A 21239-nucleotide genomic window follows, 5' to 3' on the forward strand; every position below is an offset into this window, starting at 1 on the left:
AAAACATAAAATTAAAAAGACACTACCTTAACATTTAATTGTAATGATATAAAATGTACTTTATATACATTACACAAAATTATATGTTAATATAAATAAATACATATAGTGATCTTAATGTTTTGTATGGATGGCTAAAGAAAGATTGTAAGGTAAAACCTATTCAGTGTGTTTCTCTTCCTGGTACATTCTAAAAATCTTCACGAACCAGCAGGTTTGGAAACCATGTCTCAGAAAGAAACTGAGCCTACATCATATAACAAGGAAAAAGGTTCCTGTGTGCTTACAGGACTTAGATATATCTTCTACCAAATAAAAGTGATTTTTATTTTCAATTATAGAAGCTACCTGAAAACTATTTTTGATTTCCCCCCCCCTCCTTTTTTTTTTTTTTTAAAAAAAAAAAAAAAAGATATTAAAAACAACGTCAAGCCAACATCCAGAAGTACAGCATAATGTTGAGGGATAAAAAGTGTCCCTGCTATCAGAGTAAGTTTTGTGGCCATGGCTACCATAATTAGTAACAATGCAGTACTGTTAGCTACCTTTTAGACCTGATCTATGATGAAAAACATTGCCGATAAAGTGATATATAAAAAGCACACCTGCTTTTTGCTCAAATAAAATGCAGGTACACTAGCAAATAAACCTTTTTGCCGTATTTTTGCTCAAGGAACTAGTATAAATATTATGTAATTATACTAGAAATCAAGGAAGGCATACCAAAGCCTTGAATTTTATTTTTTTCTGCACAGGAGACTATAACATAGTATTACAAGTTTGAAATTAACCTATTTAAGTTGCGAAGAGAATGCCCCAGATTTATCCACAATGGATTTCAATACAACACATCCAAGTCTTACAGTTATATAGCAAGCAGGTCAACTGAACTCTTCATGTAAAGAATCTACTCCACTGGAGAAAAAAAAAAAAAAAATACAATTTTCACTCCTACCTTTTCTAGGGGGATGAGGGCAACTTGAAAAAATAAATCAGTTTAAGACAACATATCCTTTTCCATAAGCAAAAGCGATGTGTGTGAGGAGAGAGAAACCTAATTTAATTTGGTCTTAACAGGCAGTGGGTTACGTTTGGTTGAAATGTGGAAAACAACGTACTTTTGCAACTATGCCTGGTGCCACACTTTTTTTTTTAAACTGCACAGACAACCATAAAACCCTGCCACATGTAGACTCATTTTTGCATCAGTGGAAAACAGCACAAATCATGTCAGACTGATCTATTAACATACAACTCTTGTATGCTGTGGACACTAGTGATGACACAGGGTTATGGGTGAATCACATCTTCTAATACAGACAGATAGAATCCAAATTATTTAGAAGACCATCTCTCTCTTCCTTATGTTTTGCTAAAGTCTGTGGAGGCACAGAAGTCAGAACTTGTTACCAAAGAGCTGGTGTTGCTGGGTAGGCATCTTCTCCTGTCACATTTTTCATTATTAAGTGCTGGGAATAAGTACCTGGTCAATTTTTAACAGTTCGCATGCTGAACTTCAATGTTTTGCACTGGCTTGGTTGTTTTAAGCAACAAAATATGAGCATAGATCATTGCGCTGATACCAGGTATGCTAAAATACAAACAATAAAACACAAAACCTTAGAAAACCCAACTGTACAGTTTAGAGCTCTTTATACACTGTTTACCTGTTGCACTTGGTTGTATGGTCTGTTGCTGGTCTATGCAATAGCTGCCATTATTATCCAATCTTTCAGAGCCCTTTGTATTAAAATATAAAATATAGTGCCTTAACAACCCAAAATGCTTCTAAATCACTGGGTTTAGAAGCAACAGGCACTTCAGATACATATGAAATTAAAGCGTGGGTGAAAGTGGATCATGGTAAGCATTTCTCAGCTACTTCAAACATATTATTTCCAATAGTGGTTAAGTGGGAGAAAGAAAAAGTTTTTTCCTCAGTGTGTGCTGGAGCAGAAGTGAGTATTGTTGGCTTGGGTCTGTAGTCTTATTCCATTCATAGACTTTTCTGTTCAGTTCTGTATGGATATCTAATATAGACAGTTTCCTGTAGCAACAAAAGTAAAAGCTTTTTATTAGACAAGGAAGCAAGACACCTTTTAAGAATCCACAAGGTAGAAGATAACTATAGACTCGGCAAGGATAAAGTTTCTTTACTGCAGATATTACACCTTTAAAACACGAAGCTGAATATGCATTTTGGAAATCTGTTATATCCCAAATTACCACTGTGACAACAGTTATGCTGACATCATGAACATCTGTGATTTCTCTACAAGGGTTTGTGAAAAGATCTAAATCTTAACCTGCAACTACATTGAAAAGCAGTTGCTAGCTCCCTGTTAAGTCAGTTATAGAAAGAAAATCACTGTTGCTAAACTTATGTATCTAAGCATATCTGATTTTTGCTCAGATCTCTTTTGATAATCTCTTTCGATAAATTAATGTCTTCTGATAGCTTTAATTCAAGATTATAAATTGGCAATCTTGTAGCTTCCTAAAGCATAGGTGAATTGTATCTAAACAAAGGACAAAATCCTCCCCTCTCAAATCCTTTTTCCTGAACAAACAAACACTGACTTCTTAATTTGCAAGCAGATCCATTCTTAATGATTTAAGAGGCAAGTCTCAATTTGACAGAAGCCTGGTATGCACCTCATATTTTGGAAAAGGAAGATTTCAAATCCTGATTAAAGCACTAGAGTAATGATATACATTACCCGGGACAGGTTCTTCCCTTCTCACTCTACAGGCCTCCATGCCATAACACACTTACTTTACTCTCCAGAATTAGAAGCTTCACTCCCACTCTAGACTACATTCCTGTGACATTGTTCCAGAACCAGGTACACTCATCCTTTAACATATGACACATCACAAAGGCACTTTGCAAGACCAGAAAGGATTAAATTTAATGTATCTCTTTCTCTAGGACAGTAGGCTGCCCTAGAAGAAGTTTTTTCCTATGTTTTATTTACCTTTTATGAGGATTACGGAGTAGCTCAGCCAGACAACGCAGATAATACGATGATGAAGTTGGAGATTTTTCTATTGTAGACACATCCACCTTGCACTGACTCCAAAAGATGTCTGCTACTTGGGGAATAGTGACTTTCAAAGGGATTTTTGCATTAGCAATAATTTTATCATCATTTCCATCTATTTCCAACATACTAGTACATTCTTGCTCATTTTTGGGAACAATATAGCTCTGAATAAAGAAGAGCTTCGGTTTTCCTCGGAGTTCAGGACATGAGTCTGCCATAAAATATTTCTTTATTTGTTCCAAAGGGAATCCAGTAAAAGTCTGGTCTGTACAGAAGATGCTCTGAGGACTTCCACGGCTGACCAATATGCAAATGAAACTGTCACAATTCCTGTGCTTCTGTAACCCTGCAACTTCAAGCAACGTTTCATTCATGGCGTCCATATCTAAATGTCTGTGGCAACGAACATCATAGCCTAAGCCTCTGAAGGTCTCTTCCAGCACATCTGAAAAAAGCAAGATGTGATTAAATCACAGCATATCAAGGCTCAGTCACAACTATCCAGAAGAATTACAGTATTTACAGTATTTCAGTATTGGAAATAGGATGTTTATTTCATCATAATAATTCAAAAATCAGGAGTACTTGATGTTGATTGCACAGTACATTACATACACAGTACTATATGCATACTGCCTTTAACATGAGTTATGCACATCCTGACAGCAAAGACACTTATGTAGTGTGTAATTTGTTCCTAATTTCACAGAGTTTTGTGTGTTTTCATTTAGAGACAATATCCCAGGTTCCTAGGATTTAAAATATCAAGCAAGAGAAGGGATTAGAAAATGCTTCACATAAAACATTCTTGAAATAATGAGTGCACTGTGTAGCATGGGAAGTTTGTTTCACCTTTTTAGCTTTCCAAAATTACTCTGAATGGTTATTACAGATATGCAGAACTGGATTAAAAAAAAAAAAAAAAAGAGGCTCCCCTTTATCAGTCAAAAAGAAACCTTATGCAGTCACTTAAGTTATTATATAAATCAAATTAAAACTCATGAGTTCCAGGTGGAAAACTGTAACAAGTCTGTAACAGTGACAGAATGGCATTTTTCTCAACTACAAACTCTTTCAAATATGCTAGAAATTAAAACTGTAGGCAACCAAAAAAGAACAAGATTAAATATATTGTAACTGTGTTAAACTTGTGCTGCAGGAAAGTATAATATGCTTTGAATAACTACTTTGGATGTTTATTAATATGGGAGTGAAACCAGACGCAAGTTGGTTAAAACCACATCTAACTATGCATTCAGAGAACCACAAGTTACTACGTCTTATAAAACTGTAGCATCGTATCTTTAGTATAAACCACATATACATTGCCTATACACAGTTTCTGATAATAATGACAGGAAATAACAAGTACGACTTTTATGCAAAATGCCTGACAGGCACGAGAAACTTGACTTCAAACATTTAATGATCCCTAATTAGCAAAGGCTATTTCAGAGGTAACTGGCAGCAAAGCAGGAGTTGTACTACCACACTATTCTCCTCAAGAAAAAACACAGTGAAAACATAGAACACATCTCCTAACTTACCTCGGTAAAATACAGGGTAGATACAAACTCTGCATTATAGCAAGATAATGAACAGGAACTATTGGGTTTTGTTCCAGTTCTATTAGTTTGATAAAATATTTGTAAAATACTTCCAAATCAAAATAAACGTCTGGGATATTTTTGAAGTTGAAAGGAAAATACACTTTATTTTAGACATAAAAACAAAATATGCTCTGAAAATCCAGGTGGAAGACATCAATTGCAAAGGTATTTATTTACCCTGGAGTAACTCAGTACCGTTTAGGAGTTATATACTTGATGAGGCACTTCATCCATTAGAGGGCAGTAGTACCTAGGCAAAACCGGAGTGCTCTTCCTCCGATTTATTTTACCTCACTAGTGCTTGAGTAAACTGAGAAAGATACAAGCCTTGGTATGTAACTTTGGCACATACACTGTGTCACACATACACTGTGTCACAATTTAAAAATAATACACCCAAGAAACTGTTAGAGCTGATATCTTTGTTTAACAATGAATCAGAACTTATACATGGTAAAAGTTTGAGATACAGCAGTTTTCCCTTGAGATGAAACAAAACAAGGGTTATATGTAGCAGCATCCCTAGATCAACAATCATACCCCAACAAACCACAAGCGACACTTGAGGATTTTCCACAATTTATGTAAAAATAAAATAACTTTCTCTCCTTTTGTTTACAACACAAGGATAAAAAAAATAATTTCTAAATGGAAATGAGAAGAGCAGCCAATGACTATTTAAAAAACAGCAAGGAGTATATTGGTTTCAACTTTTATCAACATCTGATGGATTCACATTGTTTTTACTGGGTATTTTCAATTTTGTGATTCTTGTTCCTACATCATTTATCATTAGTTCAGCTTCCTCATATTAAATCCTGCAATAGCTACAGACTCCAATGCATACCACAGATACAGTTCCTAACTTCCTCCTTGCCCTCTTCTCTCTCTTTGGTATTTTCAGGCTTCAGAAGTGACTCCAAAAGTCTCAAGTAGTTAATGCATTTCTAGAAATTAATTTAAACAATGTCATATGCCTTGTACCTCATCTGAATCTCACCAGAACAGTAATATATTCCAGTGAAGTCTTGCTTTCTACCACGTTAAAATGCTGATGATGGACTGGCAACATTTAAAATCTGAGACATGGCTTAATTCCTTCTGCATGCAATGCAGACTGAGGCACATCAAGACTTGGTTTGGGTAGTTTTGGGACAATAGCAGCAAAGCCATGATTTAAAGGAAAACTTGGCATGCCAGATGCTGAATGTGTGGGCTATTTTTATCGTCTCCAGTCAGCAGGATCTTCCTCCTTCACATTTATACTTCCTTTACTTGAGCAAGTACTGAAGTGCCTATACAAGCACAAGAACAGCACATTTTATTTCTAATTTCTGAGCATTTTTCTATTTCGTAGCAATAACTGCAAAGGAGTCTACACAGTACATTTTGTGTGAAAAAAACCTGTGCCTTCAGGGGAAGAGGAGACCTAAATTCATTTATGTCTGACTGTGAACTGACATAGTTCTTTCTTTACTTCCTGTTTTCTGAAGTGTATGTGCCCTGTCTACTTCTATGTTGTTTCATTTAAAAACCTCAGGACTGGCATAGTGAAATACTCCTACTTAATAACTCAGCTCAGCACATGCTCACATCCTATTAGAGAAATTTAAAGAGGTGATTTTGCAAACAAGGCAATTTTTAATTTTTCTATGTCTTCTTAAGCTCCCTACAGTGACATTTCTCAAGCAGTACTTTTTTTTTTTTTTTTTTTTTTTTTTTTTGCATTTACTTTTAAGAAAAAGAACTCTTAAGTAATTATTTTGGTAGTAGACCAGACTGTACCATGCTGCCTTCCAGATTAAGGCTGCATAGGTTTTTTGAATCACTAAAGCTAACATGAAAGTGAGAAGAGGGGAGAACAGAAGCAGGCAATAGGACAGAGCAAAATTTTTGATCTCAAGAGCCCCAACTCAATCTTTAATTTCTCGGCAAGAAATGTTTTCTTTTTTTTTTTTTTTTTTTTTCCTTTTCCACCTGGGGCAAAGTCAGCATAACTTTTTTTTTTTTTTTTTTTTTGAGAGTAGAAGTGAAGAAGTATATTAAACAATTTAGTTTCTACACATTTTTGTTCTCCCCTCCCCCTTTTTGCAAAAAAGGTAGTTTATAAACTTGCTGGGATAAACAGAAAAACAGATCTCAAAGGATGTTTCCCAGTTGCATCTAAGTGGGTTCAGTGCCTTCCCTTGTCTCCATGCATGGCAGGATTGTGAATCTGTTTAGCTCCTGATATCCTACGGGCAAACTAAGTCTATTATTTTAAATAATTTACCTAAAATACTATTATCAAGCAGACAATAAAATTTTACTTTGTGTTTGTGTTCTGCACCCACTTCTCTTCAATAACTGCATCAATAATAGCAATTGGTCTGTCTGCCTAGAACATTAGTAATAAGAAAGTGAAAATATATGCCCACAAACCCTCCTCCCCTACATCTCCTAGCCTAACCTATTAAAAATAATCTGCAAACATTCAATTTTTATTTTTGGCTTCATTGTGTTCCAATGACCTAGAGAGGGAGCTTTTTTTTTTGGGAGGGTGAGGATGTGGTACCGTTATTTTTTGCTTATGCGAGGATATTATTTTTGGATTCTTCAAAGGAGATCACAAAAATTCATTTTAACCACAGCACTGTCTACCTCGAATTCTAGGTGGTTTTTTTTTTTTTCCTTTTTTTTTTTCCTCCTAAACTAATTTGGGAGGAAAGAAAAAACGCACAAATTTCCTGCCCCTCTGAAACTATGGTAACAGTTTCAGTTAAACTGTGCAAGATGTAACAGAGGAGTAGGTGCATTATTAATAAAAGTGCACGTGCCTTCAGCTATTTAAAATCTGTGGTGTCCAATATGATTACTCTTCAAGTCTGTAACAGTTTTGTTTTCGTTGAATGGTGGGAAACATCATCTTTATCATCTCTGCCTAACCTGCTGTATGACTGTAGCTTAAGTATTCTATTGGTCTCTCTGGACATCATTTTTTCCCCCCTTTCCATCCCCTTATAAGTTCTTTCATTTAGATAGCCTCAGGTTGGGCCTTTCAACCCTCTGCTTTAGAAAACTTACTGTAATTAATAGATAGCTATCTTAGACAACATCACTCTTGCTTGGCTGGAAAACATACATCATATTCTTTGTACTAAACTGTTACAATTATCTGAGAATAATAGGATAAGGAACTTCAATTTCCAGAGACTTACCCGTGTCATTACCAATGCAATCTATGATCAGGCATATTCCTAAAGGTTGACTTTGCATTCTGTACTGATCATTGAACACCTGAGGAAAGTGAAAGACAAATACCAAGTTACTATGTCACTCCCTCAAGTTACAGACTTGATTCTTTTGTCAAATTTAACCACTTCCAACCTATTCAATCACATTTTGTTAATTTTCCACAGAATAGCTATCATAAGCCTACCTATTAGAATTTAAATGTTTTACCTATGCAACAAAAATTTAGGAGACACAGATTCATGGCTTTTCCCTATTTCATGTACAGGCTTAACTTCTGTATTCTAGTATTCAATCTTATTACATTAATGGTCCATAAACAAAGATTAAGACTGGACCACGAATGAAAGAAGGAAGTTTGAGAGTGAACTTGAATTCTGAATAGACTTTCAAATGGTGAAGAAAAAAAAAAAGCTAGATGGGGCAGAAGAGCTTTTCAAAGACCTGGGCTATGAAAGCAATGACTCTTCTATAGTCCTTCCAAATTAATTTCTTTAAGAGTAACCACTACTAAGATGCTGGGAGCTATAAGCTTTGTATTGCCAACATGACAAAGTGACAACCGTAGAGAACTGTGTTCTTCAGGTGTACAACAGCCATTGCTTAGCAGAACAATTTCCTTATTTTATTACTGCAACAGCATGAAGCCTCCTCATTCCTCAAAAACCTTCAGTGACTCTACACAATCTCTCTCTCTTTAAAGAGATAACAAACAATTTGCTATAGGTATCTCCCTGCTCCTGACATATAGCAAAGCTAGCAAAAACCACTACTATTAATCCTTACTATCCTTACTACTGATACACAAAGCACATCTTTCTCCTATCTGGAGAGCAAGGGCGTAAAAAAGAATTAAAGAACAAAACTGACCACACAGAAAGAAGCCCTGTCATTTCTAATGCAAGAGGTCTGATTTCAATCAGGTTTTGACTTAGACTCTGTTCATGAATATGCAGTTTCTTGTGCACATGCTTTTTGCACACTGTTGCTTGCAGTATTATCTTGTATCAGCAAGTATTTTATATTAAAACTATATCTGCAAAAGCAATTCAAAAAACCTCTTTATCACCAAGGAAGATATGGATACACACACTGTTCTTGTTACACGCAGTTATAGGAAATCTCAAATGAAACCTGAAGAGAACTGAGGTAAATACCTACAGAGGTTTTTATTACATTTTCATACATACATATGCATAAGCACTTACTTTATGAGATGCTGGTCCTGATTCTTGAATGGACATGTGGACTGGTTCTTCTGTGGTTAAAACATACAGAAGTAATCTCAATATATAGTTAATGGTAATATTTCTTTGACAGCAGATCAGTTAAAAAGAAACCTATCTAGTTTGGTCAAGTTCTCTCTCATCTACCCTCAGATACTTGTAAACATTGATAAGATCCCCTCTCAGTCGTCTCTTCTCCAGGCTGAACAGACCCAGGTCTCTCAGCCTTTCTTCATAGGGAAGATGCTCCAGGCCTCGTATCATCTTTGTGGCCCTCCGCTGGACTCTTTCCAGGAGATCCCTGTCTTTTTTGTACCGGGGAGCCCACAGCTGGACACAGTACTCCAGGTGAGGCCTGACCAGGGCAGAGTAGAGGAGGAGGATCACCTCCCTTGACCTGCTGGCCACGCTCCTTTTAATGCACGCCAGGATCCCATTGGCCCTCTTGGCCACCAGGGCCCACTGCTGGCTCATGGTCAACCTGTCGTCCACCAGGACCCCCAGGGCCTTCTCCTCAGAGCTTCTCTCCAGCAGGTCGTCCCCCAGCCTGTACTGATACTTCCAGTTGTTCCTTCCCAGGTGCAGGACTCTACACTTGCTCTTATTAAACCTCATTTGGTTTCTTCCTGCCCATCTCTCCAGCCTGTCCAGGTCTCACTGAATGGCAGCACAACCTTCTGGCGTGTCAGCCACTCCTCCCAGCTTTGTGTCGTCGGCGTACTTGCTGAGGGCAGACACTATTCCCTCATCAAGGTCGTCGATGAAGATGTTGAACAAGACCAGACCCAACACCAACCCCTGGGGAACACCGCTAGTCACAGGCCTCCAGCTAGACTCTGCGCTGCTGATCACCACCCTCTGAGCTCAGCCAGTCAGCCAGTTCTCAACCCACCTCACCGTCCACTCCTCTATCCCACACTTTCTCAGCTTTGCTAGCAGGATGTCATGGGAGACAGTATCAAAAGCCTAGCTAAAGTCAAGGTAGATGATATCCACTGCTCTCCCCCCATCTACCCAGCTGGTAAGATGCTCTTACCTTGAAAAAAGCTTTGTCCATTTTGTGATTTTTCTTTGTTCATGTTCTGGATCTAAAAATGAAGGAATTGGTATATTTTCATTGTCTTTCAAGAACAAATAATTATATCTTCCAAAAGTATAACACAGTAATACTTATCTTCCTCAATAAAAGAATTACATATTTTGTATTCACATCTATCTGCTATTTAGAATTACAAAACAACAATTAAAAAAAATAGGAAAGAAAACAGATCAAAACCCTTTGTCTTTAAAAAGTTAGCAGTTTTCTAGGAAAAGCAAAGAAAGTTTATTCCCTACAGCAGTAAAATTAATAATAATAATTAAAAAAAAGTCTGAAGATATGAATTTTTGTTTCCTATATAGCAGCAAGGAAGAACTTTCACCAAAATCAAGAGGAAATTAAAATAGTATGATCACAATAAGGAAAGTCAATGTATACTCTTTCCCATTAGTAGTTTGGAAAACAATGCTGTTCTTTGTTAGTAAAAATAAATAACATCAATACTGTTTTGTATTTAAGCTTTATACATATATACTTATTAGATGTATTTCAGAAAACATTTCTATGCAAGGCTAAAGACTTCAAGAGAGGTCACATTATTACAACAACAGATCTAACCAAACATAAAAAGCACTGCACACAATAGGATTTGATTCATTGTAATTGAGCAGATGCCTTTTGGTATGTTGACAGACTTTGGTTAAAATTAGATTAAACAAACAAACACAACATCTGAAAAGCTCTCATTAAAAAGTAAGCTATAACCTTCTGCTAACAAAGTTTAAAAGCTGCTTTCCCTGGATTTTGTAAAGTCCACAGGTATGAAGAAGAATACAATGTTCTGCAAAGAACAGTCAAAGCAAAACCCCAAAGCAGTAGAAAAAGCTTTTAAGATACAGATTTCACATTCCCAATTAATAGGAAAAAAAATTCACAGAAGCTCCCTAAAAGAGATCTTTCCCAGTGTCAGAAAATCTAAATCAGGCCTTAGACCCAGGAACCAGAGAAATAAAACAATGTTCTTGTCACTAGCAGTCTCTCATTCCTTAGGCTCTGCAGAGATGAATCCCCTTTCAATGTTTTGTAATATTTAGAAATAAAGGATCTGTCTGATTTATTGTATACTTACCTCTGAATTGTAAGGAGGATCAATCAGACTGAGATTAGGGAGAGATGCCTGAAGTGCATTTACATACACTGGCTGAGAATGAACGGAGGACACAAAAGCTGAAAATTTAACAGAAACACACACAGAAATGCACTGTGATATATTAACTGTTTGAAAAGCCTAAACCCTTGAAGAATGCAAATACTCAGACTTGTAATTTCATCTTTAGTAAGAGCACATCTGATCCTTATTACCAAGACTAACCAGTGCAGAAATATCATTTTACCTTCTTGTTTGTACTTCTTAATCTTCTTAATCAGGTCTATCCTGTGAATACTTTGGAAACACTCTTCTATCAGATCCAGCTGATTAGGAGCCACCAAATTTAGTTTCTCTAAGTCGATCACTAGAGCTAAGAAACTCTGTAACAGCAACAGAAAAACAAACTGTTGTCATAGAATATCCTGAATTCAAAGGGACCCACAGAGAGTATTGAGTCCAACTCCTGACTCCACAGAGGACCACACAGAAATCAAACTATTTCTGAGAATGTTGTCCAAACACTTATTGAATGCTGGCAGGCTTAGTACTGTGATCACTTCCCTGGGGAGCCTGTTCCAGTGCCTGACCAGGTGGTGAAGAACCTTTTGCTAATATCTAACCTGAACCTCCTCTGATGCAGCTTCATGTCGTTCTCCCAAGTCCTAATATATCTCAGTAATTTGTTCTCTATTACTAAAAAGAAACCCAGAAAATAGTGTGGTAAAGGTTGTAATATTCAGGAGCTAGACACATTACTGCTTAAACACTAAGAAGGTATTATCTGGAAAAAATATAAATTCTTAGTTTTTTATCAAAGGAGTGATAAAAAAAAAAAAGTAACATTATTAAAAGCAATTCTAAGTTTTTGAGTAAACAGTTTCCGCATTTCCTTGTTACTACGTAGCCAGACACATGGAATGTCACCTCATATGCCACAAAGTAATAGGTAAGAAAAGCTTTGGGGAATTTGCAGGTATTCTTCCCTTCTTTGGTAAAAACTAACCAACCAACTAACCAAACAAACCACCCTCAGAAAAAGATGACAGAAGTCTTCTGTGTTCTGTGCACAGTGGTCAGGCTTTCTGAGTTGTCTCTACTGAATCTGTGCTTTCTCAGGGCACTCAGAACAAATATTGTAAGTACAAGCATATAGAAAATGACATTATTATTAAAATTATTATTTTGTAAATGAAACAGAACAGGAGAGTACAAACACAGTAAGTGCTGTAATAAATCAAGATATATTTAATACTGTTATTGGTTTGAAATTCTACATATTTGAACTTTCAGATCAGTAACACTGAAAAAAGGTTTTATTTTTGCCTTCTGCCTGTGAGGTTCACACTAACACCATTCACTACAGAAACTTCACTGGTCTCTCCATTTATTTAGCTTCTTTTCTAGCATTAAAAAACAAGGAATGAAATAAAAGCAACTACTCCTTCCACACTTGACCTCTATCTACTCCTGCCTCACTACCCCTTGTAGTAGTCTCCTCTCCTAGCTATCTTGCTTTTTACTTCAACCTCTTATTGCTTAAGAAAAGAAGAGTAGAAGAAAGATATTACCTTATCTTTTGCCAATTTCATACGAGGTGCATAATCTCTGAGTAGAAAAACAAGAGAACCCACTTCTTCTTTTTCCAGATTCTCATTAATCTCTACCATTAGTACCCTGAAATAAAGTTGAAACATTACTAAAGGTTTAGCTTTCAGCAAAATCCTACCCTTGTCTAACTCCCACTGGAATGTGGGAGAAGTTGGGTAATGTATGATTCCCAACTAAACGACAGGAAATAAGCCTATCTTGCTCCAAGACCCAATTATAAAATACCTTCTCTTGCTTGTCAGCACTTGTGTTAACTCAGACTGACTGCTGGGGAAACAGAAGTCTGCTTAATATTTCAACAGAGATGAAGTGAGAGAATATAAGACAATATAACACATCTTCAACTTTTTTTAAACTAGCAGCTGTGTTGTTTTTATTTTTTATTTCCATTAAATATCAACACAGAAGAATCTTCCTTATGATTACATATATTTATTTCTGAAGTTTCTCAAGGGAGCTCACTGGACCTCCTTCATGTAAGCCTCTTAAAACTAAAGAGAAGAGAGCAGTAAGAGACAAGTCACCTGAAAAAAGCTGTATCATGAGGCTATGTGCACAAAACAAACTAGAGAAGAAAATACCACTAATTAATGATGTTCCTATAAGGCATCCTTTCTATCTACTAATCTAGAACTATACAAACATTATGATATTCATTGATTAACATACACAAATTGCGTAAAGATAGATGCTTCTAATGTCATTACTTTTAACAAGTTACTAAGACTCACTTTAGGGATTTAAACTAGACATTATTTTCATTTTAACTCTTGTATGATGCACATTTCTGCTTTTCTTTTACCTTCAAGACAGTAAAACAAGCAAATCAAGAAGTGCACAAATACATGAATTTTGAAAATAACAGAGTAGCTGAAATAGATACCTGTAATCAGGGACAAGTCTGGGACTCCTGGCAAGGTTAAATTCCACTGTTATTTTCTCAGTCTTCAAGATCCTTCTCAGCAAATCAAACCTCTTAACTCTGTACAGCAGCTCAGACAATCCAAGAAGAGACAGTTTCTCCCTCTCATTCAAAGCCATCAAAAGCTCTCTCAGATCAGCAGTAGCCAAGTCAGGAGCAAGGTCTCGGCAAAGGAAAACCATTATCTCACCTTCTTCTTTATCCAATTCTTCTTCAATTTGGTGAATAAGGACAGCTGGCACTTGGCACTTGGTCATCACTTTGTCACTGTCCCTTTAGAAGTGCCAGCCTTCTGTCTTTTAAACAGAAAGCCAACATGACATGAAGTCCATGTCTACCACAGCACTTATCTGGTGTTCAGTCACAACTGGATGCATTTTTACGTAAGTAGTTCTGTGGAAGAGAATTAAAAGGCTCTAAAATCAGCAATCTACACAAGATCACTACTAACTCTCCTATCTGACATATTTCACTTACAACTAAAAGGCCAACTTAGTCTATACAGACCTCTCGCTCTAAAGGGGTTCTCCCAGCTGTTCATTACAGAAAAAATAGTAGTTGGTAGGTCATGCTGGTTAAGAAAAAAATGAAGTTCTTTTTAAAGTAAAATTACCTTAATTCAAGCCTGTAAATTCCATAGGAAGTGAAACAGAAGTAATCAGCTTGCTGATGAGCGTAAGTATTTCAACTGCTTCTGGAAGTAAGAGTTAAGTTCCACTGCAATATAAGTCTAAAGCTCTGACCCCTTTCCAACAACCCACTACCCTCCTGCCCACCATTACCTTTTCTGCACTGGAAGTCTTAAGACATTTTTCAGGAAGTGTTTTGAGAGCTAGGAGGTAGTGTAACCACACATTGTAGACAAAACGATAAAAACACCAACAAGCAAAAACAATGTTATCGAGTAGGTACTTTGCCTTAAATGAAGCCAAAATAAAATTAATATTCACAATGTAATATATTTACACATTAATTACCTTTAAATCCAGGAATGGATGGATTGTCTTATTTATTAGTATCATTTAAAGCGATTCCACTCTAAATAAGTTAATGGAGTTTTAAGGGATCCCCCAGCACTCTCTTTTGAGACATGCTCAAAAATGGCAAAGAAACAACCACACAGAGAAAAAAATCCAACCTTCTGTATGCAAAGTGGTTAACTCTGAAGGTATTGTTAAGCCACATGCCACTTTTTTCTTCATGTGACATTTATGTTTTATCATACTAAAAAGTGAAACGGAAATTCAAAACAAGAAATAAAAACCACCCTTGTGATTAACAAAATAACTAGGGTGCTATGCTCAATTTCCACTGCCACCAACTACGGAAATTCTATACTTCTCTGATCCCCATTACCTACACAGAGAAAGATGAAATGGGCAATCTGAAGATAAATCTTAGGCCTTAAAATGAGTCCAGGTACTACACTGCGCAGTTTTGTGTAAACCATTCTATAAAACAAAAGCCAGTATGGCTTCAAAGACTAATACACTGTAAGATGCTAAGACCTGGTTACACATTTTGGAAGTCAAAATCAGCAATGTCACATATTGTTCCATGCATTAAGTAGATGAGTTCACTTACAAGCATTTTTTTTTCCAGTGCTATTGAAATGAAAAAAACAACTCTATACCCTTACTTGACTTTCCCCAGAAAACGTGTAAGAGCTGAGTTCAACTAAACCCATAGAATGGGTTCCACTACCCACTGAAAGAGCAAACCAAATTCAAGTTCCTGGGGCAAAGTCTCTCTTTATCTACACCTATCTTAGCAAGTTGTATTTTCTATGGAGTTCAGTGGACTGCAGTGGATTTTTCAGACACTTACATACCACAGTGCAAATGAGATGGAATGTATTTGCAATAGTCCTCAAAATGTAACTGAGGCCACTTGGATTCATTTTCAGATGCACAGAGCATTCAAAAACAGCTGACAGTAACAAGGCTGCAGATACCCTCCTCCCATATGAAAGCATTTCCCATGTACATACAGCCAGGACTTTCAAAAGAGTAAGTCATATTTGTGACTCACTCTAACGGGAGATGGAAATGCCACTTCTTTAGGCCATTCCAGAAATCTCAAACTATTTTTTTTAAAACAACTCTAATTGATTCTATCTAATCTTTTAAAAATATATTTTTTTAAAAAAAGATGTGTGCGTGTGTGTGTGGAGGCGCAGTATTTCCTACACTTAAGATTTTATACATGAAAAATCAATATTTGTATTATCTAAAAATACAAAAAAAAAAAACACAATTTAAAAAAAAAAAATATTTTTGTGAGCTTCTGTTATATAAATCATATGCTCGTTATGAAAAAAACAACACTGATCAATACTTCCAGTGCTGAATCTCTCTTACCTGTTCACAATGCTATCCATAAGAACATTGAAAAACTGTCATTTGATTGTTGTTGTATCACTGATCCAGATCCAGCACACAACAGTTTGCAACCAGTGTTTTCCAGTGATGGTCCATAAACAGTTGATTGTATCAGCTCATTTTCTGTTGGTCAGATATCAACATCACGAATTACTCCTGGGGGCTACTTAGTTTTGTAAAGTGAAGGGAAAAAAGAAAAAAAAAAAAAAAAAGAAAAAAAGAAAAGAGCTAGGATCCCTCTTTCTTCTTGTGTATGAATCCATTGATCCAGTGAACCAGGAATGATGCACTAAATATAAGGAATAACAACTGTGCATACGTAATCATTGGTTAATAGCACTCACTCCCACCATAGGGTTCTAAATGGGCAATGACTTAGAGCAAAATCATGTGTTTCGTATCTGAAACAGGATTTGTAACTTTGCACCCAAAAACAACGTGTTTTGATAGCAGTAATACCACACTACTCAGATAAGCCTAATACATTCCATCTACATAGAGCTGAGGCAGATGAACTTCACCATGAGGGATGAAGGGCCTCATGCACCACCCTTCCACCTGATACAAATACTTTTGCAAAAATCAGTGTTACAGTTGTTGCAGCTGCAACAGAGACAAATAAATAAAAAGAGGCATGCAATGACAATATAAAACCCAGAAGTCTGGCTTTCAATTTAGATCTCATGGGCAGTATGCAAGGGGAGTTGCTGAATGCCAATGAATATATATTCTTTACAAGAAGGAGAGGGGGAAAAAAAAGAAAAAAGAAAAAAAAAATGCTTAGCTTCTCAAAAGGAAAGACAAAAGTTCATATTCATTAGAAATAAAGCCACTCCAGTAGATTGTATGTTCTTGTGCACGTGATTTGCCAATATCGCTGCAAGAAAATACTTAACGTTTTTGTCTTTGGTGTTTCAGTGCAAAGCTTACGAAGTGGGAAGATGTTAAAAAAAATTACCAAGAGCACTACACATTCTCATTTTAAAAGAGATCCAGAATCATTCCAAATAGCTGAAGTGGAACACCACCACCAATACTGACAGTAACATTAGCGGTTGAGTAAAGGCCTACACACAGAACAACAACAAAAAATCTCTTTCCTGTACTTGAAGGAAACCCCCAGGCACAGTGAGGGAAAATAACTGATGAAGGGGCAGTTTTCTCTAAGTCTGGCTATTTTAGCTCACTCTCACCCCAAATTTTCAAGAGAGAGCTCTTCTGGGAAATACTTGCAAAGTCTCTATAGAGAAAACCACTGATTCTATTCTAAAACCACTGAACTGACAATTTTAAAGTTGAATTGACACTTATAGATGAATTTCTCATGTACTGCACAGGAAAACACCTCTGTGATGGGTTTATTTGTCAAAGTTTGCACTGACTTTTGACTCTTGGTAAACAAGGTTAAAAATATTTTTTGACATAAACCGAAGACTATAAGCAAACATTCCTTAGAACACAAGGCATTTCCATTCCACACTAGACAAGATAGAAAAGCACCAGTATGTTAATCTACTTCTACAAAGCTAATGAATTTAATTACACTGCCATTTTTGAACTTTTTCCACTCTGCTGACAATTCATCCAGAACTGAACCAAAATCAGGTCCAGATTTCTTTTATTTCCCCCAAGATGCAGCAAATAGCAACATACTAAAACCTCAGACACAAAGACATGCAAGGATATACTAACTTCCTACTGGCATTAACTAGAGGTGTATATGAGGCTCAAGCAATTTTAGTCTTTGATGTTTAACATCATACTTAAACCTTTGCTACCATGATTACAACACAAATATTGCACAGCATACAAATACCAGTGTGATTAGCAAGGCAAAGCATAGTGTCCTGTATTAATTATAAGGTCATCTATCATGCCTCAGATTAAAAAGGAAGGTTTTTCAAAAGAATTTAGGAACCATTTCATACCTTACACTTTGTCTACAGTGAGCCTATCACTTCAAACAGCATTTGTTTCTTTCACATTTCACAATAATCTCTACAGCAACTAAAACAGGATATATAATATCAGTGGGCATGGTTATTTGGGAAATGCTCTGTTTCTTCCACAAGATGAACTCATGTGGAAGCCACTACAGAAGACATGAAGAGCAGGAGGTTATTTTAATACAGCAGGTACTATAGCTACATTTAGTGCTTTCTCCACTCTGCTTAGTTTGATGAGGTAGAGGTGGTGAAACCACAGCGTTAACTGCATTTTGAATCCATATAATCTAGCATTCTTCCATGTTAAATGCTTCAGAGCATGCTCCATAACTTTAAAGTTTCCCTGTAAAAGAACGAGTACGAGATGGTACGAGATATCCAGGGAAAACAGCGAAGTTTAGCACCCCAATCCTCCTAATAAATAAATAAATAAATAAATAAATAAATAGCACAAAAAATGCACACACACAAAAATCAAACTACCAACAAAAATAAAATTGGCTTTACCCTAGGACGTTTATACAGATTCTCTAACTACGTCAATTTAAATCACACTGGGAAAATAAAGAGAAAGGAGTCTCAGATCTGCAAGGCAAAAAGGCAGTGTTGGGATTTCCTTTCTCCTCACGAGCAAGGACGGTCTCATGCCCCACTTGCTGCGAGCTCTCCACATCCGGCTCAGCCCGGCCGCCCGCCCGAAGGCCGGCCCTGCCCGCTGCCCAAAGAGCCCGGGCTTGGGCACAGGGGGAGGGCCCGATGCCGAAGGACAGTGGGTTGGGGCGCTTACCTTGAAAGCGCAGGCAGGAAAAAGTACGGAGGAAAAGGAAGAGATGAAGGTATAACGCACCCAAGCACGCCGGGGATGCCTCATCTACAGCAGCGGGGCCAGGTTCAGCATTGGGAAGAGGAGGAGGAGAAGAAGGGGGGAAGGGCGGTGCCCAGTTAGCAACGCGCTCCCCTACACCGGGCGTAGTTTCGAGTAAGGCGGCGGAGGAAATCGTGACTCCGTAGTATCGCCTTTCTTTCTCTTTCGCATTCGAGTTTCAGAGCACGACTTTTTCAAGTGCTTTTCGCTCATGCTTCTTAAGGTTATTAGCGACTACAGCCACCCCTCCGCATAGATAGCAGCAGTCGCTGCTCAAGGCTGAGATCTCCCCTCACTGAGGAACGAAGACGCTGGTTTCAGTCACCATACCCTCATTATTCATCTGCCGAATCGTGTTCATCAACCCTTACGATTTATCGTGACTCCAGCCATTTTGGGGCAAGCGAATGAAAGATTACACTTTTGTTTTGCACTATTTCTCAGGGCAGCAAACAGAGCTGCGCAAAAATCTGCCCACCCCAAAATGGCGGCCGAGCTGAAGCGAAAGGACGTCACCTGCGTGCAGCCCCTGCACTTATGCACAAAATGGCTTCCAGCTCGCTGAGGTTGGGGGGTGGCGGCAACTCTAAGGAAAAGGGGGTGAGGGGTGATCTCGTAGTCTGTACATGCATAGACCGCAGACGACTTAAGTAGATTTTCAGATGAGTAAGGTTTACCTCTATATTCTTCCATCTGTGAGGTTGTCAGGAAATAGTCTCTTGCCAGGAAAGGTTAGTATTACACGTGAAATAAATATCTTCATAGGAGTAGAATGTGTATAATAAATAAGAGATTTGTATCTTCTACAATATTGGCAAAATATGTTCATCCTAAATTAAGGCAACAGCCTGGGGTAGTGACTAAAATGCTGCCTGCCTATTAAATCACTAAATGATACATCTTAACTCATAAATATACAAAAATGACATAGACTAGTTCCATGTAACAGTGAACGTGCCCAATATATCTATGTAAAATGTTGGTAATGCGGGAATAAAAATGTTGTTTTTGCACAGGGTTACACTGTTTAAAGGTAAGGAATGTGGTATTGAGATATGCTTGCAGTGATAAGAAAGCTTAACAGAGAACCTTGTAAAATGCAGATGACTGGACTCCTTAGAACAATTAGGTGAAGATCACGGTGTCAAGTCAGATAAGTGAAGAAACATTTCCACTTCAAACAGTAAAAAAAAAAAAAAAAAAAAATCCAAAAGAAATTTGAAATTTAACAGGCCGGCAACTGAAGGCCATGTATTGTCTGTAAGCATTAGATAGGTTGTGAACCTGGATTACCCAGTCAATGGGGAAACAGGGGAGGGTCCCGGTCATCAAGAAATAAAGTATACAAACTGTACTGTATGACTAGGTAGGTGCACTCCTGCTTGTGGGACACCCACCACTGCAATTGCAAATAAAATTGCTACTACACTGACTGAGATCCTCGCCTGAGCCTATGTTATTGGCTACAGAGTGTTTCTCGCAGTAATATACAATAAACTCATAATAAACAAAATGATGTTTACAAAAAGTTGTGGAGGAATGCATTAGTTTGTCAGCCAAACTAGATTTGTATCAGTGTATTTTACATGTTTTGGTCCAAATAAAGTACGCAACACACCAATGAAAAGGCCTTGAACAACGTCATGCAGAGATGTGGCAGTTGTACTATTCAGTGTTTTTACAAAACCAGATGTTTATTGGTTTTAAAAATAACTGTTACAATTTCACTCAGAAAAGTTGTGTAAAAATACTTTAAAAAAGTTATATTTAAGCCTTTTTTGTTGTTGTTTTTTAAATAAACCTGCAATTTGTGACATCACTTCAAGAAATTTTAGTTTCTTCACCACAGAAGTAACTGTGTAAGTGTCTAGTGGTACTAAAAATTCATTACTTTTGCTCTTCTGTTTAGTGACAACAGATATCATCGTCTGGATTGAAAAGATAGTATACCCTCCTTTGCTTATGTTACTAAAGGCATAAGAAATATTTAAAATAAATATCTACCCAATGTTAATTCCAAACACTGTAGAGGACATTCTGCCAAAAAGCTATTTTCTACTATATTTTTCACTCCAGGCACTCTAAAAACACAAGAGGCTGATCTACAGTGCAAGGAAAAAAAAAAAAAAGATATTTAAAACAAAAGATATAAAAGAATAGGTATAAAAGAATCTGTACTAATGCAACCTTACAACTGAAACTGGATACCAGATA

At 37.0% G+C, this 21239-nt stretch overlaps 2 protein-coding genes across 10 annotated transcripts in view; both read right to left on the reverse strand.

The window, feature by feature from the left end:
• LOC118170090 (caspase-10-like) overlaps nucleotides 1–9330 on the reverse strand; it is a 28205-nt gene extending 18875 nt beyond the window's left edge. The window contains exon 1 of the mRNA XM_035332058.1: nucleotides 9272–9330. The gene's annotated coding sequence lies outside the window, so the exon portion shown is untranslated. The remainder of the gene's footprint in view (nucleotides 1–9271) is intronic.
• On the reverse strand, nucleotides 403–19557 carry CFLAR (CASP8 and FADD like apoptosis regulator). Of its 9 annotated transcripts, XM_035332067.1 has the most exons (12): nucleotides 19008–19557; nucleotides 16194–16367; nucleotides 14341–14404; nucleotides 13795–14226; nucleotides 12872–12977; nucleotides 11548–11683; nucleotides 11283–11380; nucleotides 10151–10202; nucleotides 9097–9146; nucleotides 7855–7933; nucleotides 2979–3492; nucleotides 403–2047 (listed from the first exon to the last, which is right to left on the reverse strand). In XM_035332067.1, exons 4-12 carry the CDS (start codon nucleotides 14088–14090, stop codon nucleotides 1909–1911), a joined length of 1470 nt encoding a protein of 489 aa, XP_035187958.1. In that variant the 5' UTR covers nucleotides 14091–14226; nucleotides 14341–14404; nucleotides 16194–16367; nucleotides 19008–19557; the 3' UTR covers nucleotides 403–1908. The 9 variants fall into 9 exon arrangements, with proteins under 9 accessions (XP_035187958.1, XP_035187959.1, XP_035187953.1 ...); XM_035332068.1 differs by lacking the exon at nucleotides 14341–14404 and having other exon boundaries at nucleotides 16194–16337; nucleotides 19008–19556; XM_035332062.1 differs by lacking the exon at nucleotides 14341–14404 and having other exon boundaries at nucleotides 19008–19556.
• Nucleotides 19558–21239: the final 1682 nt, after the last annotated feature.

Source organism: Oxyura jamaicensis, chromosome 7, assembly GCF_011077185.1.
Source record: "Oxyura jamaicensis isolate SHBP4307 breed ruddy duck chromosome 7, BPBGC_Ojam_1.0, whole genome shotgun sequence".
NCBI lineage: Eukaryota > Metazoa > Chordata > Aves > Anseriformes > Anatidae > Oxyura > Oxyura jamaicensis.

Bases quoted from the DNA above. Each gene is read 5' to 3' on its own strand.
- CFLAR (XM_035332067.1), bottom strand. From the start codon at position 14,090: ATGACCAAGTGCCAAGTGCCAGCTGTCCTTATTCACCAAATTGAAGAA. The intron at 11,381-11,547 runs GTAAAATGATAT...TTAAATTTTCAG, and splicing joins TAAGAAGTACAAACAAGAAG to CTTTTGTGTCCTCCGTTCAT. The intron at 9,147-10,150 runs GTAAGAGCATCT...TTTTAACCACAG, and splicing joins TGGACAAAGCTTTTTTCAAG to AAGAACCAGTCCACATGTCC.